The sequence below is a fragment of the Dermacentor albipictus genome, chromosome 10 (genome assembly GCF_038994185.2).
Source record: "Dermacentor albipictus isolate Rhodes 1998 colony chromosome 10, USDA_Dalb.pri_finalv2, whole genome shotgun sequence".
Lineage (NCBI taxonomy): Eukaryota > Metazoa > Arthropoda > Arachnida > Ixodida > Ixodidae > Dermacentor > Dermacentor albipictus.
This window is the reverse complement of record NC_091830.1, coordinates 82,332,219-82,348,032: the sequence shown is the minus strand read 5'-3', so window position 1 is coordinate 82,348,032 and position 15,814 is coordinate 82,332,219. Positions and strand designations below refer to the sequence as shown.

At 47.1% G+C, this 15,814-nt stretch overlaps 1 protein-coding gene across 2 annotated transcripts in view; it reads left to right on the top strand.

Moving 5' to 3' along the window:
• Nucleotides 1-5,994: 5,994 nt before the first annotated feature.
• LOC135904229 (uncharacterized) overlaps nucleotides 5,995-15,814 on the top strand; it is a 141,733-nt gene continuing 131,913 nt past the window's right edge. For both annotated transcript variants that reach the window (XM_065434869.1, XM_065434870.1), the window contains exon 1: nucleotides 5,995-6,191. In XM_065434869.1, the coding sequence (XP_065290941.1) occupies nucleotides 6,102-6,191 (90 nt within the window). In that variant the 5' untranslated portion in view covers nucleotides 5,995-6,101. The remainder of the gene's footprint in view (nucleotides 6,192-15,814) is intronic.

Genomic DNA, 15,814 nt, shown 5'->3' with positions numbered 1-15,814 from the left:
CATGTAAGGGATAAGTTAATTCATTTTCTCGCTTTTTTTTTCTTTGCTTGGACGTTCATTTGTAGAAAGGGGTGACCCTTTCTGGTTGTATAAGATGCAGACGTACCTGCGAGTCTTTCCGTTCTTTTTTCAACAAAGAGAGAGAGAGAGAAAGCTTTATTGCCCTTTTCTAGAAGTCCCCAATGCTGATATATCTCAACTGGATTGGTCACGGAAATTTTAAATAGCTCGGACGAACGACAGATATAGAAGCTTACTAATAATAACAGCTTACTAAACGTAAGGACAAAAGCACGAAATAGCGCATGTACAGAATTACACGAAAACATTAAGTTTCCAAGTACAAAAAGCTTTTCGTTGCGTGTTGTCATGAGTGTGTAGCCAGAACGGATCCGATTCTCACCTTTTTTTTTTTAGAGCGAATGAGCGAGTGAGGCCGACGACCGCTCAAACGAAATAACAAATATAGCACATCTCCTCTTCGATGCACAGCACCGTGAGTTGTCGTCGTTATAATTTGACGTCGGTTTTTGTCTTACTGCAGTGGCTTAGAATCGCAGTTTGACGGGTAATGAGGATGATATATTCACAATTGAGGTATTTTGTGCGTGCGGTAGACAAGGCATTTTCAGCCCAACTACTTTCGCCCTCAAACTACCTCTAGCAGAGCAATTTAGTATTGTTCCCATTCAAAAGCTGCGCCTCTACCATCGCCGAATTTTGCTAGGCGAGAGTGCAGCTGTGGTAAATGCTATTGAATAACAACAATTCATTCCTTCTTGGCAAAGTGTGGGAACTGTGATGACTTGCAGAGTGATGCGCGATAAACATTCGAGCTCCCCTTTCATCCCTGGATATGGACAAGTCTAAAAATGCCGACCATTCTGACACCTCCCACTAAAAACTCTCGTCCACAGACTCCGTACCTCCTGCGTACGCGTCTTACCAAGGCACGTAGGGTCCCCGCTAGCAATAGGAAACCTGTAACTACCATTAATAATAATAATAACAGTAATAATAATAATAATAATAATAATAATAATAATAATAATAATAATAATAGGACTCTGTAATAATAATAACACTGTACCAATCGACATAAGCGCAGCTCGCTGGTATATTTGCGTTCACTGAAAATATTTGGCAATGATGTTGACGGCCTAGCACAGTCATGATGTGATTTTGAATGTTATAACACAGAGAGACGTGTTTGCTCGAGGTGCTGTTGTGCGCCACTTTTCATAGCTTACGTGAAAGTTAATGCTCTAATTCCCTTACACGAGCGCATCGCAGCGGTGCTAGAGCGTTGATTTGCAGGACAGCCGCTTGCGTATTGTCGTCTTGACGCTGCGGTGCTTTAGTGCGGCTTTGCGTCTCTGCGTGCCCTGCATCAGTTATCTACGTGCAAAAAATTGCACGGTGCCTATTGTTTATAAATAGCAGAAACGTACCCTATCGTACCTTGAAGTAAAATTATTAGTTTGCTCGCACCTGTTGCCATGTGTACTAGTAGTGTTTCTTTTATTGAGGATTCTCCAAACTAAGCATGCTTTGTGTTTGTGGGGTGTGCGAACGGGCTAGTTGGTATTCCATGCCGAAGTGACTAGCGCAGGAGTGGTCATGGGGCATTAAAGGGCGACAAGGGCGACAGTGCCCTTGCCCTCTCCGGTGATCATCCCATGTATGCGAGCTGCCACGTGCGAAAAGTGAATAATATTCACCCATTTCGACTGCGTGTTGGCTTTAAGCATTCTCATGTCTCCCTTTAGTACCATACTATCTCTCCTTTGCGCTGTTGCATGTGAGTACAAAAGTAAACGCTGCAGCTTCTGCATTACTTTTGCGAGGTGGGGAGGGGGGGGGGGGGGGGTAACGCGTAGTTAGTCTTCAAGAGGGCATTGTGTCGATGGCCAGGCTGCTTCAGTGGGCATTGCGACGACTAAAGAGCTCCAGAGACTATTGTAGCGACGAGCACGAAATTCTAGCTAAAATGACTCGCACAAGCCTCCCCCGCGTCCCTCTCATGTACATTATACATGCTCTCAAACCACCCAACGACGCGGCTGGCGAGGCAGTCACAGCAGCAGTAGCAGCAGAATGGGAAAGGATGAGGGAGGAGGCATAGAAAGCTTCGCTTTAAAATGTGGCATCCAGAGTTCTGGTATTTTGACGGAGTTCAGTTTCATTCTACGAAGCATTTGTTTCCCGAATTCAGCATATGCACCTGTCCTGCCCGTCTCGCGAGGGGAGACGGACGAGTCTCTCGCAGATCTGCATATACCGAGACATTGCGAACGTACTTGGAAGGTGGGAAATAGTGTGCACATTTGAAAAATGTCTCGACACTGTTCCGTGAACAAAGGTGGGTGCGCAAATGCCCCGCCAATTATACTGTATGCATTGCAAATTGTAAGTTGGTTCTCTATGCGTTCTCACATTCTTGACCCTTTCTTTTTGAGCACTCAATTCTGGCAGCCGTTTGTAAGGCAATAGAACTTTCCTTTCTAATACAAATACTAACTTAATAATTTCTTTTTCTACAGTCATCTTCGTAATTTAACGCGTACGCGAAGCCATGAGCGTTTTGCACGGCTCTTTCTGTAGATGCTGCTTGAGCAAAGAATTGTGGTGGGTGAGAAGGCTCAAGTTTGCCAACGAAGCTACCTTGATTATAAATGTGAGAGAAACAGAACGGACTGGGGTTACTGATTCGGCAAAAGAATGTCAGGTGAGGTCAAAACTTCTAAATCGGCGTATCTTTTGTCCGCATATGGTTCAGCACGCCCTTTTCTGCCTGTTTCGTTGTGCTTGAGAGAAACCTAGACGACCGCATTTCGTTGGGGCAATAGTGGCGTGCCCAGCTGCATGCTGTCCCGTGGCCTACCTAATTTCCTTAATTCGTGGCGTCCCAAAAGCAAGAGGTGCACTAGTTCTGTCTTGCTGAAAACGTTTTGAACATTTCTTTTTGGTTAAATATGAAATGTAGAAAAGTATGTGTGTGGTTTTCGATTCCGCAGAATTTGTGCACGACGACATTTCAGAGCTGTGTCCCACCTAGCCCAATATGACATGATCGATAGTAGTGCTTCAGCGGCACATTTTTTGCAGGACATTTTTAAAATGGCTCACCAAAACCGACAGTGAAACCGAAGGGGACTCTCTTGAAGAGTTTTGTCGGTATTGATGGATGGATGGATGGAGTAACTTTATAGAAAGGTCCTGCGAGCTACAGGGCGCAAGGTCCCATAGAGCGGGCTACTCCCACGTTGGGACCGGGGAGTTGTAACTCCCTGGCCGCATCGTGGGCTCGCTGGACGGCCCAGAGCTGCTCCGCCAGGTCCGTGCTACGTAATGCGTCTTGTAGCCTGGCGGAGTCTTGATCCTTGTTTGCGTGGGTCCGACGACACGGCATTGAAAGCCCGACATATCTCGAGGGGAAAGGGTTGGGGTAGGGGAGGGCCCGCTTCTGGATCCGCCACTGGTTTGTAGGGCCGTGGGACACACTGTCTCCTCGTACAAATGCATGTTTGTGAATTTAATAAAAACAAATAAAAACACCCTTGCACCCACCCCCAATATTCTTAGTCAATGCCCACGTTTGGGGGGTAAAAGGGTGGTATGACATCTAGAACTGTCCCATGCTTCGCAAAAAGTCATGATAATGGGATGTTTCTTGAATGAAATCACCCTTCAAGGATGTTATGATTCGCAATTCTAACCATCAAGGGTGTAAATTATTTTACTGAGTACAGCGCGCGAGGCCGCCGTGGCGCCAGGCTCTGTCAGTAAGGCAGAGTCACGATCTATTCAAGAAGGCGATTAATTGCCCCATTGCTGCAAATATATCTACGGAAATTTATACCGCGGTGAGCGAGCGGCGATTTCCACTACACTGTAAAATAATTTACACCCTTAAAGGGAAAAAGGTGTAAATGTGTACATAACTGACAGCCTTAGGGTGTCAGTTATATGAATCACACCCTAAGGGCCAGAGTTACAGACACATTTACACCCTTTTCACTCTTAAGGGTGTAAATTATTTTACAGTATACTGCGCGTGAGGCCGCCGTGGCGCCGGATACTGTCAGTAATGCAGACTCACGATCTAATCAAGAAGGCGAATAATTGCCCTATTGCTGCAAATATATCTACGGAAATTTATACCGCTGTGAGCGAGCGGCGATTTCCACTACACTCTGAAATAATTCAACCCTTAAATGTAAAAAGGGTGTAAATGTGTACATAACTCACACCCTTAGGGTGTCAGTTATATAAATGACACCCTAAGGGCGTGAGTTATAGACACATTTACACACTTTTTCACTTTTAAGTGTGTAAATCATTTTACAGTATACTGCGCGCGAGGCCGCCGTGGCGCTAGGCACTGTGACTAACACCCCTGTTACACGGGCACTTTAACGGCCGTTAAGGAAAACGGCAGTTGGCCTCAACGGCCGTTAGGCTGAATTACACGGCAGCGCGAGCGCCGTTGGAAATCCAACGGCGATTGAAATCAACGGAGCTCGCCGGTCTCCGTTGCGCCGCCGCTTCCGTCCGTTTCGTCCTGCAGTAGACAAGATGGCAGCCCCCAGCAGCAACGTGTCCGCGCTGCAGGTGAGCGCGCCGGCGCAAAGCGCTTTGCTTGGACAGCGTCACTGACGCATTTGCTTATTAACCTGTGGCAAGATCACCTGGCCGACCTGCGAGCGCAAAAGCACAATGCGCCCGTGTACGCGAGGATGAAACGTCCACACACTCCTTTGCCTAGCAGACATCACCACAGCGAGTGCAGCGAGGCTGCGACATCGCCTCTCGGCCGCCTTCCGCTTCTTCTTGATTGACGCTTTCTGAATGCGCACAGCTTGCAGTCCAGCCCTTTTTGCAGACGACAAGGCCTCGTAGTGCGCCACCAGGAAAAGCAAATTGGGTGGACAATCACGGTCGCAATCATTAGGTGGCCGGCTAACCGCCATTCCGCGGCTGTTCTGGGGTGCGCGTCGCAAAGTCTTACCACGTTCAACACCGCACCTACTGAATCACGCAGACGGTCACTCGCGGTACGAAAGAAAAAAGGATATGCACAGTGAAGCTGCGGTTAGTAGAAGCGATGAAACGAGAAATGGGACGCTTCACCACGTTGAAACCACAACAAACGCAGCCATTTTGCAACGCCATGGATCGGATTGGATCGGCTAATTGAGCTTCTTCGCTAGTTTTGCAAACAACTTTTGCAAATAGTTAAACAAACACGTTGTACAGCATGTAGCGCAGAAAATAATTGGAGAAACAAAATTTTTTTAGAGTTGGCGAGGTAAAAAGCTCGAGAGTCACGTGATCAATCGTCGAAACGGAAGTGAACCGACTGAGCATGGAAAGTGCCGTGTGAGCGCTGCCACCACCGTTCCGTTCCCACTGCCGTTAGGGCGTTCAACTGCCGTTTGCGTTAACGGCCGTTGCAAGTGCCCGTGTAACAGGGGTATAAGGCAGAGTCACGATCTATTCAAGAAGACTATTAATTGCCCTATTGCTGCAAATATATCTACGGAAATTTATATCGCTGTGAGCGAGCGGCGATTTCACTGTAAAATTATTTACACCCTTAAGCGTGAAAAGGGTGTAAATGTGTGCATCACTCACACCCTTGGGGTGTCAGTTATATAAACCACACCCTAAGGGCGTGAGTTATAGACACATTTACACCCTTTTTCACTTTTCAGGGTGTAAATTATTTTACAGTGTACTGCGCGCGAGGCCGCCGTGGCGCAAGGCACGGTCACTAAGGCAGAATCACAATCTATTCAAGAAGGCTAATAATTGCCCTATTGCTGCAAATATATCTACGGAAATTTATATCGCTGTGAGCGAGCGGCGATTTCCACTACTGCGCGCGAGGCCCGCTTTGGCGCCGGGAACTGTCCGCATAATTCAAAGTTAATTGCCCCATTCTTTCGTAACAATGATGCTGTTGCCAAGGGCTCCGGCGCTCATTCAGCGAAATCACTGGGCTTCACAGCAGACGCCCGATAACTGTCCTGCCTGCAAACGTTGGAAGCAGAAGGAACCGATACGTGTTTTTTCTCAAGCGCTTACGAAAGCTCTAAATGTCACTCGGTACATCCAAGGAGCGAACGGCATATCTGGCACTCCTTGGCGAGGTTTTGCAGCGGCCTGGTCATCACTACATTTATCACGTAAGTATTCAACAGATACCAATCCTGCAGCGCGTACTGTGAGGGAAATTCCTGTTCCTTAATCACAAGTTTAAATGGCCTCATTTACTCTCATTTCAGCCAAAAGCTTTTTTTTAATTTCAAAGTATATTACCTATTCAATTTTCACAGCATTGAAGGACGCGACTTAGGAGTCAGTTGTAACTATACGTGGTTCTAGAAGCAAATTACAAGTGGCTGATTATCTAACTGTATGTGCTTCAATACCACCATCACAGCAGTCACGAAATTTATTACGCTCGTTGAGAATCATCAGCGCTGCGGCTATGCTATGTACCCGACAGATGAAGAGCACTAGAGATGTCGGGTCGCTAGTATCGACAAATCATTTAGCGCATCTTGAGGGTGGCACCCGGGAAACCTTACTCCCTCTTCGACATGGCGAATTTTAGAGACATGTTCTTGTCAAATGTAAAATACTAAACTAACGATGGTGCATTTAGGCAGCTAGAAAAAAATTCAAATAATGTTGGCCGAACCTATATGGACGAAGGATGGGAATCGAGCCGTAGAATAGTGGTCATTCACAACCACAAAATTCCAAGTGTCAGTGAACCAACAGAATCATAGGGGAAATGATTTTGATATCTGTAAATGTTCCGTAGAAATGATGAGCCGATGGAAAACGAAAGGGAATGAGAAAACAACTTCCCGCCCTTGGGAACCATACCCACACCTTCCTCACTACGTGTTCGTTACTCTACCTCTTCACCTACGCCGATGGCTGTTGCCTCGATCACATTCTCTGGTGTGCATGCATTTATACAAGATCTAAACTCCGCAGCGTGAGCCAGCGCGGCTCGCACTGATGGTGGCGGATGCAGAACAACCTTATGACCCCAGGCCTAACGCAGCAGCTGAACTTCATAACAAGGCGGCTGTAAGAATAAATCCTCGTTTATTACCGCAGTCGAAAAACAGATACGGTGTCTGAAAGGCGCCGTCTATCTGCAGGGCGAGTTGACCACAAATCTGTTCGGGCTTCATCCCTTTTCCGGCTGGAGCACTTCAGCTTTGGGTGGTCATCATTTCCTGTCGTCTACAACCACTGCTCCACACGCAAAAAAAAAGACTACGTAATGCCTTGTAGCTGCAAAAATGCGTAATTTGCGAAGTTTAGGCATTTAATCTTTATAATAATGCAAGTGTAGATGATTGGTACCTTCATAGTGATAAGGAACAAATAAACTGAAAATGTTGATCAGAATTAATATCCATAGGGATCCTTGGCCTCCATACAATATGTGTGGCGAAGCTTTAGTAGGCGTAGGCAAACTTGAAATTCGGGGGTGGGCCAAATAAAATTTGAGGCTTCGCTTACGCATGCTCGGACAACTGTAGATGAGTTTCTGCCACTATTTGAACATTGTTTTGTTCACGAACAATCGCCATCACATTATTCTTGCAGTATAGTGCATCATTCACACATAAATATATATCCCGTGCATTTCTGCACGGGAAATCGTGCGTTTATGTTTCTTGAATTTTCGCCCAAGCGTGCCGTGTTAACCTTCATTAGGCTACATGGACACTACTCGGCTTAAATTAAACGTCAGAATAGAGTAAGTTGCAAGATGCTCTTGATTAAAGTAACAAATAATAAATCTAACTTCCGCGCTTAGTAGGAATGCGCTTGCTTGGCAAGCATGCTAACCACGAACATCGCTGCAATTGGCAAGCTGTCGATCCTCGCCTTATGCACAGAATTCGAAAAACTGCACTTCGCAACAGCCGGGTGGTTCTAGACTTGTCATAAAATTGACCACAAATCTGTTTGGCCTTCATCCCATTGCCGGCTGGAGCACTTCAGCGTTGGGTGGTCATCATTTCCTGTCGTCTACGCACAGAACTCGAAAAACTGCACTTCGCAACAGCCGGGTGGTTTACACTTGTCATAAAATTGAGCAACAGGAAACACGCTATCGTTACACTGTACCTCCACGAGATGTGAACCACAATAAGGTCTCCACAGCGCTAATAAGCTGAGTACTTTAGGCGGCTAAAGCTGAGCTTGCTTCCTAAAGTATCGTCAGACGCTCCGACTAGTACACAGGCATATATGGGACAATTTCCTAGCGATTCTATACCCAATGTTTGAGCAGCACCACGCACGGAGCCAGCTGTGGTCATTGAGCCCCAGTAATCCGCACCAATTGACAAGAAAAGCGCAAAGCGCGACATCAAAAATCGCCGGTCCCAGAACGTCGCTTAGACAACTTATCTGTTCTAACACCATATTTAGTACCGACACCCTCTCGACGTAGTGAGAGGGAGGAAAGGGGAGTTGAGGTTCCCAAATATTGTTAGCCACAATAATAAGAGATAAAAAGTTAGCGAAGCGAAGGAACGCACGCGATGTCTTTTTTAAAATGAAAGTGCAGAAATGACAACGTAAAAGGTAGATGAAAGTGCAACAAAATATTAATAGACAGTTGCGATTCCTTAATGTCAAATTTCAGCGCAGCTCTACACGGGTTTTCATTTCGCGATGTGCCTAATGGCTGGCGCGGGCAATTTGTCGCGCGCGGCCCATTGCAAACGACACGAAACGAAGTGTGGCCCGACTCCCTCGCCAACCGGGCGATCGCGAGAGACAGCGCGTGGGTGACATTTGGGCGCGATTGCCAGCAGCCGCCGCAGACAGACCTCCGCTCATGCAGCGCTTTGTTTCCCTATAGACGACGCATGCTACTGTGGCGCCATCTCGTATCCATCTGCACCGCAACGCCCATCTTCCGCGGTGCTTCGCTTTTCTTATCACACTTTCACCCTACTCTCTGCTCCCGCATTCCTCCTCGCGCTCTCTTCCCCATCGCCTTCTATCATCTCCGGCTGCGCGGCGCGTTCGCTGTTATCCTTCTCTGTGGTCATTCGCTCGCTTACGGGGGACAGCGCCGCACGCTCGCCGCCATAACGGTCGCCTAAGAGCTGCGCTCTAAAATGCAGGAAATCCAACATGCCTTGCGGTAACATATAGAGAGAAGTTTTCCGCAAATACATAGGAAATGCTGAAACGCGTGTGTGTTTGTTCAATGTCATTGCAAAGGGAAACGGAATGCTTTATCCAGGCATTTTATGCAGTTGACATGGTTGCCAGACGGATCAACGCATGCGCCTCGTGTTGTCATTTCTACCGGTCCTCTCTCTCCCGTCTCATAGCGGCTGTTCGCGTCATAGCACTTTGGCCCTCTCCACCAGGGTCAAGGACCCGTATGCGCAGGCCGGCTTCTTCCTTCTAACTTCCGCTACTGCGGGCGAAGTAGTGTGAGCCATCGCTACTAAATGGAGCCGCCATCTCGCAGATATGCGTGAGCTATTCGGCGAGAACGTACAAGCTGCAGGTGCCTGTCACAACCAGCAGGACAGGCGGGTGCGCGATTCGCAAGAAAGCGTTGTGTCAAGAGTCGTTAAAGTTTAATTGATTAAACGCTCAAACAGCAGAGCACGTAGCGAGAGGACGCAGAGCTTCGGCGACACAGGCACAACGCTTCCAACCACTCGTTGTCATCGTCTTTCTCGAAGCAGTGCCTGCTGCTCGTTCTTCTCCAGTGCAATTACCTCCCCGGAAAACAGGAGCCGTCTCTGCGACCTACGGGCGAGATTGCGAAGTTCGATCAAATGCGGCTTGCGCCGCTGAACGTGTACGATTTCGCGCCCTCGGCGGCGCTTATCGGAAGTCGTCTCAAGGGTTTCTACCAAATAGTTCACAGGAGACGTTTGACTGACGACATGGTAGGGACCCTCGTACTGGGAAACAAGCTAGGGTGAACTCCAGGGCTGGTAGCGGGAACCCAAAGCCAGACTACACTGTAAACAAAAGTTAGCCGACATTGGGGTTATTGCGGCTCATGAGCTTTGAAGACTACCTTGCACCAGAAAATTACTCTGGCATGAGGCAGTAAAATGCGTTACATTACATCGTTTTACTACCATCTCTGAGAAACGTAGTAAAAGGATGTCATGAGCCGGCTTTACGACGTACAGAGTTTTAGATCACGTGACCAAAAACCATCTATTGAGAGTTTAAAACCACGTGATCTGGAACCAACCTGAAGATCACGTGATTAAATACTACCACTTTACTCCCCAAGGTTGCAAGCTCCGCCCAATCCAGTTAAGCCTACGCTCGGCGACAGGCACGGCCGCGGCAGGAATGGCAAAGATCGATGCCGTGGCGGCGCATCCACCAGCGGAACGGCAGAACGTTGGAAACTTGGAACGTATGTACTACCAACGCCTCCTATAATATACTATGCCTGGAACGTGAGCCGCAAACGCGCTGCCCTTCCCTCGCCTGTACTCTCCTCCTTTTGGTACGGTGGCGAGCGCCTCTTGCGGCCAGCCCTTGTAAACACGCCGGTGGCACGGCTACCGAAAGACGCTACCGGGAGAGACGTCGGCAGCCAAGCGGCTGGCGCGTCGTGAGCTTTCGGCGGCGGCGGCAGTGGTTGCCATGGGGACCGGTACGGTGGCGCGCGCCGTCCTGCGGCGCATGGTCGCAATACTCGGCAGAGAGCTCCCAATGGAAAATAGAGCGACGTTCCAGGCATATAGTTATAGGAGGCGTTGGTACTACCAGGGGTGGCACACTCTCAAGTTCAACGAATGGCCAAAGAGGGCGAAAAAATCGACCGCGCGGCGCTGCTAAAGAAACAGACATAGTACGGCAATTAAAAAGGTTCCCCGTTGAGCGCATTATCTCCCGCTAGAGGCGCCGTAGTAAGCGCAATTTTAACCTTCAAACTTTCTTCAACAGTAAACGAAGCATTTTTATTGCATGATAAAGACTGCAAAAGTATAATTCCTAATTTTACATTGTAGTTTTTTGTAATTTGTAATTGTAACTACATGGTAATTTTACATTGTAGTTTTCATTACCAACTTTGTTGTTTTTTGTCATTTTAAACGCAAAATAGCGTTCAGCATCATCGACCTCCCACGTGACCTCTTGCCTGGATTTAAAATTTTTACCGGTATGTTCGCGTGCACGGCAGGTACGGATTCCTTGGTTGGTACATTGGTTGGTTAATTTGTGCTAACACCAGTTCATTGCGCTTCGATATCTGGCGTTATTTAACTTGGAGTGTAAGCCTGAAAGCTAGGTTTCAGTCGTGAGCCATGTGGAACACGTCTGCATCGAAATGGGAGCCGGGTCCTGCTGCGACTGGGAACAGCAATACCGGTGAGTCGTTTAACATCACTGCTTCAATCGCTATGTAATTTATTCGTCTCGTTAACTCACAGGCGGAGGTAAGTTAACGAACTACATGCTGCATTACATAAGGGCAGTCAGGACCCTCCGTTGCTGTTTCCGAAATAAACTTTCAGTTGCGAGGCCATCATTATGCACACATTCACGAAAGAGAAACGATATCGGAACGCGCGTCACATTTTTCATCTCGTTTTAGCCGTAGCGATAAGTGACTGAGTTGCCTTATCAATAAATTTTTTTTTCGAGTCCGCCGGCAACTTCTTTCGTTCACAGAACCGAATAACCTTTTGATAAACTGAAGCTTGAATTTAATGTATTAAACAGTTGCACACATGATAATTCACCTATATTTCGTACCTGTTGGTTCCAAATGTTCTTGCTGTTCAGTTTGGCTTACCTCAGGACATCTATTTTTGCAGTAGTGAAGCGGTCCATCACGTTCATGCACAAAAAGAATGCATCAATTCTAATAGCTTCACGTCTTTCATCTATTTGCTTGTGAAATCAGCAGTGTGATCTCTTCTAGTGTATAAACGAGCGCACAAATCTTCTTATTTGTGATCTTAATAATACTTAAGCTGTTGACATGCATTGTAGTTACGCAGACATCAATTTTACGGAGAGTAACGATATTTATTTACCATGCTGCTTAAGCGCCCTAGAACAAACAGTGTACATTTGCATGTGTTCTGTCGTCACAAACCATTGCAATGTATATGTCGCACCTTTTCGCATTTTATATTGCAAAATTGTGCTTATTCAATTTCTGATGCAGTCAAAATTTCTGTTCCAGACATGCAGTAATGAGGATGGCACCAGTATAAAGCAACACACTCCATGCACTAAACAGAAGCTGCTGCCTGCTACAACAAGGTCATTGTGTGGACTTTGGCTGCTACTACAAGGTAAACAACACCTGGTTCAGAAATAAATATGCCTGATATATGCTGTATTGGCTTGCTAGTCTTGAGATACATGTCATTTGTTTGTAGCAGACGATATGAACATTTGTTCATGTTTACAGTTCAGCATAATTAGTTTGAACATAAAAGAAAACACTACATGAGTTTGGATAATATTTGCTGTATCTCATGTGCCATTGTTCTGCCCCAACAGAGTCTGTGCCAAGTACATCTTGGTCATCATGGGAGCCCCCATCTACACCAACAGGAAGGGGCTGGAGCTGAATTCACAAGACCACGAACAAAGAAGCCATTCCAGAATTATTTGGATGAGATATCAAGTCTACGGACGACTGTTTCAAGAGTGAAAAGAGCCTACGCCATCATTCCACCAGCACGGATATTGGCCGAGTCATCCAGGTACCTCAACAACAAAAATTATTTGTCTTCAGATGTACCTGCAACCTCTGAACAAGCACAGACGATGCTGGCTAAGAGTGTTCTGTCCGCTTGCCCTTCCTTAGGGAGCTCCCTGGCCTTGCCAATTCTTGCCAAGTATAGTTTGGTTTCAATGAATGCACGCTTCTTCATTCCACACTTTTGTTAGAGATCATTCCTATTCCTCATACAAACATTAAAGGTCAACCGATTCTTTGCTCATACTTAATGCCAGTCACTGTCTAGTAGCATAACATATGTGTAGCAGTTCTTTCTAGTGTATGTTGCCATGTGCAATTCCTCTCCTGAAATAGCTGATGCGGCATTGGCGTGTGTCTTGCATTAACCTTTACACTGTGTGCTATGTAGCATTGAACTTTTGTTAATGTTTTTGGCTTTCAATGCTTGCAAGGTAGAGTGGCTTCTTTCTTGAATGCAAGCTTTGTCATTCCCATATTGAATTCCTAGTCTCATTCAGGATTGCTATTCTTGCTCGACAGCCTGTGTTTTTGTGCAAGCTACATTGAAGAGATTGATTGCAGAATATGGTTTCGGCGCTGTGCGACTTGGTACTTGTCACCGTGTTACGTTTCTCATATGTGGGAGCCTGGTCAGTTGCATTGGGAAACAGTCTCTCGAGGCAAGCACCTGCTCCTACAGTCTGCACAGTGACATAGACTGCGAATTTACACGCACCATGGTTGGTGCTCCCCGTTCCGTCCTTTCCTGCTGCTGCCGTGTGCAAATTTTGCTTGTGGCCTTCCTCAGCCATGATTTGGCGTCAACGGAGACTCTCATACATAATTACATGGTTCTAAGTGTATGAAGTTGATATCCACATTTGTGGAAAGGCCTGCAAAATAGTTATGTCCACAAAACCGACCATGTCCATATATAGAGAATGTGGCGGACCAAGTGTGAGTTACACATTAGTGGCATGCAATAGAACAAAAAGAAACATGCAGGTTGGAAAGGCGGTAACGCTAATATGCCAGGCACTCCATGTCGCTGTTGGCTGTGGCAGCAGATGCTTGCGTCACCCGATTGTTTCGCAATGCAAGTTGCTCATATTCAACGCCTACTGTTGGTGCAAAACACGTGGGACACACTGTCCAATCTGCTTGTGCTGCTGGTTGTTGCTTGTTACCAGACTGCAGTGTGCGACGAAGGCAAGCGCTATGCCTACAGTCGGACGGTTGAATGTGCCGCAAGCAGCCCATGTGCGTGTATGCTCACTGTTGTCATGTAGATCGCAGCCAATGCATAGTGCCAATGTATAGATTAAGCGTTATGTTAGAGTATGCTGAAGTGATTTGATTACATAATCTTGTTTCAATGTTGTCCCACTTGGTCATGGTTGCCGTGTTACATTTCTGGGATGTGGCAGCCTGTTTAGTTGTATTGGCCAACAGCCTCTCGAGGTAAGCACCTGCTCCTGCAGTCCACACAGTGACACGAACTCCTTGTTTACATGTACTGTGATTGGTGCTCCCTGTTTGTCCTTTCCTGCTGCAGCCATGGGTAAAGTGTGCTTGTGGCCTTCTTTGTACATGATTTGGCGTGAACAGAGACTATCATACATGATTACATGGTTTGAAGTGTATGAAGTTTATATCCACATGGGTGGAAAGGCCTGTAAAAGTGGCTGCGAATTGGCGATTCCCACAAAGCAGACCACATCGATATTGAAAGCAGGTGGGGCACCAAGTGTGAGCGACACATTAGTGGCCACTGAAAGAACAAAAAGAAACGTGCATGTAGGAAAGGAGGTAACACTAGGATGCCAGGTAGCTCATGTCGCTGTGTTGGCTATGGCAGCAGGTGCCTGCGTCACCCGATTGATTCGCAGTGCAAGTTACGGTGACTGTCATTGCAAACAGGTGGGGCACTGTCCAATCTGCTTGTGCTACTGGTTGTCACTCGTTACTAGACCACCATGTGCGACGTAGGCAAGCACTGTGCCTGAAGTCGGATAGCTGAATGTGCTGTATGCAACTTGTAGTGCATGAATGCCCACTGTTGTCATGTGGATCTTAGCCAATGTACAGTGTATTGTCTGAACCTTATGCGGTGATTGAATGCAGAGTCTAATTTGATAATGGTCGCCGTGTTATGTTTCTTCGATGTGGCGACCTGGTTAGCTGCATGGGCAACAGTCTCCCGAGGTAACCATCTGCTCCTGCAGTCCACACAGCGACAAAGACTCCCAATTTACATGCACCGTAATTGGTGCTCTCCCCATTCGACATTTCTTGCTGCAGCCGCCGGCCAATTATGCTTGTGGGCCTTCATCGGCCGTGATGTGGCGTGAGCGGAGACAGCACACGTCATTACATGGTCCGAAGTTGATAGCCACATGGGTGAAAAGGCCTGCAAAAGTGGCTGCAAAATGGTGATGCCCACATGGAGAATGTGGGGCACCAACTATGAGTCACACATTAGCGGCCCCCGAAAGAACAAAAAGAAACGTGCAGGTTGGAAAGGCGGGAACGCTGAAATGCCGTTTAGTCCATGTCGCTGTGTTGGTTGCGGCAGCAGATGCCTTGCGTCACCCGATTGCTTCGCAATGCAAGTTACGGCGACTGTCAATGCAAACAGGTGGTGCATTGCCCAATTCGCTTGCGCTACTGATTGTCGCTCGTTACCAGATCGCCATGTGCGGCGACGAAAGTGAGCAGTTTACGAGCTCGCGTTAATGGTTTCAGCGCATCTCGACATGCAAATTTTATTTCTGATCTTGTATGAGAAGGTGCACTGGTTTTATTCTGCCAATAAAGTCGCACGTCCTGTTCACTCACTTGTGGCTTGTTTGTATGGGCGTCAGTAGAGGCTCTTTAGTCTCCTGGCCATTAAAACGCGGCAGCTGAGGCATGCCGCAAAGCCAGCGAGGCGAACACGGCGCGTACCCAGCGTACGCCACCGGTGTAAAGCGGCCATATTGAATAGTGTACTAAAAAAAAGCATTTCCGCTTCCTGTTTAAGTAGCGCCATCTGTCGGGTCCCCCACTAAGTTCCATGCGCTGCCGCTTCTT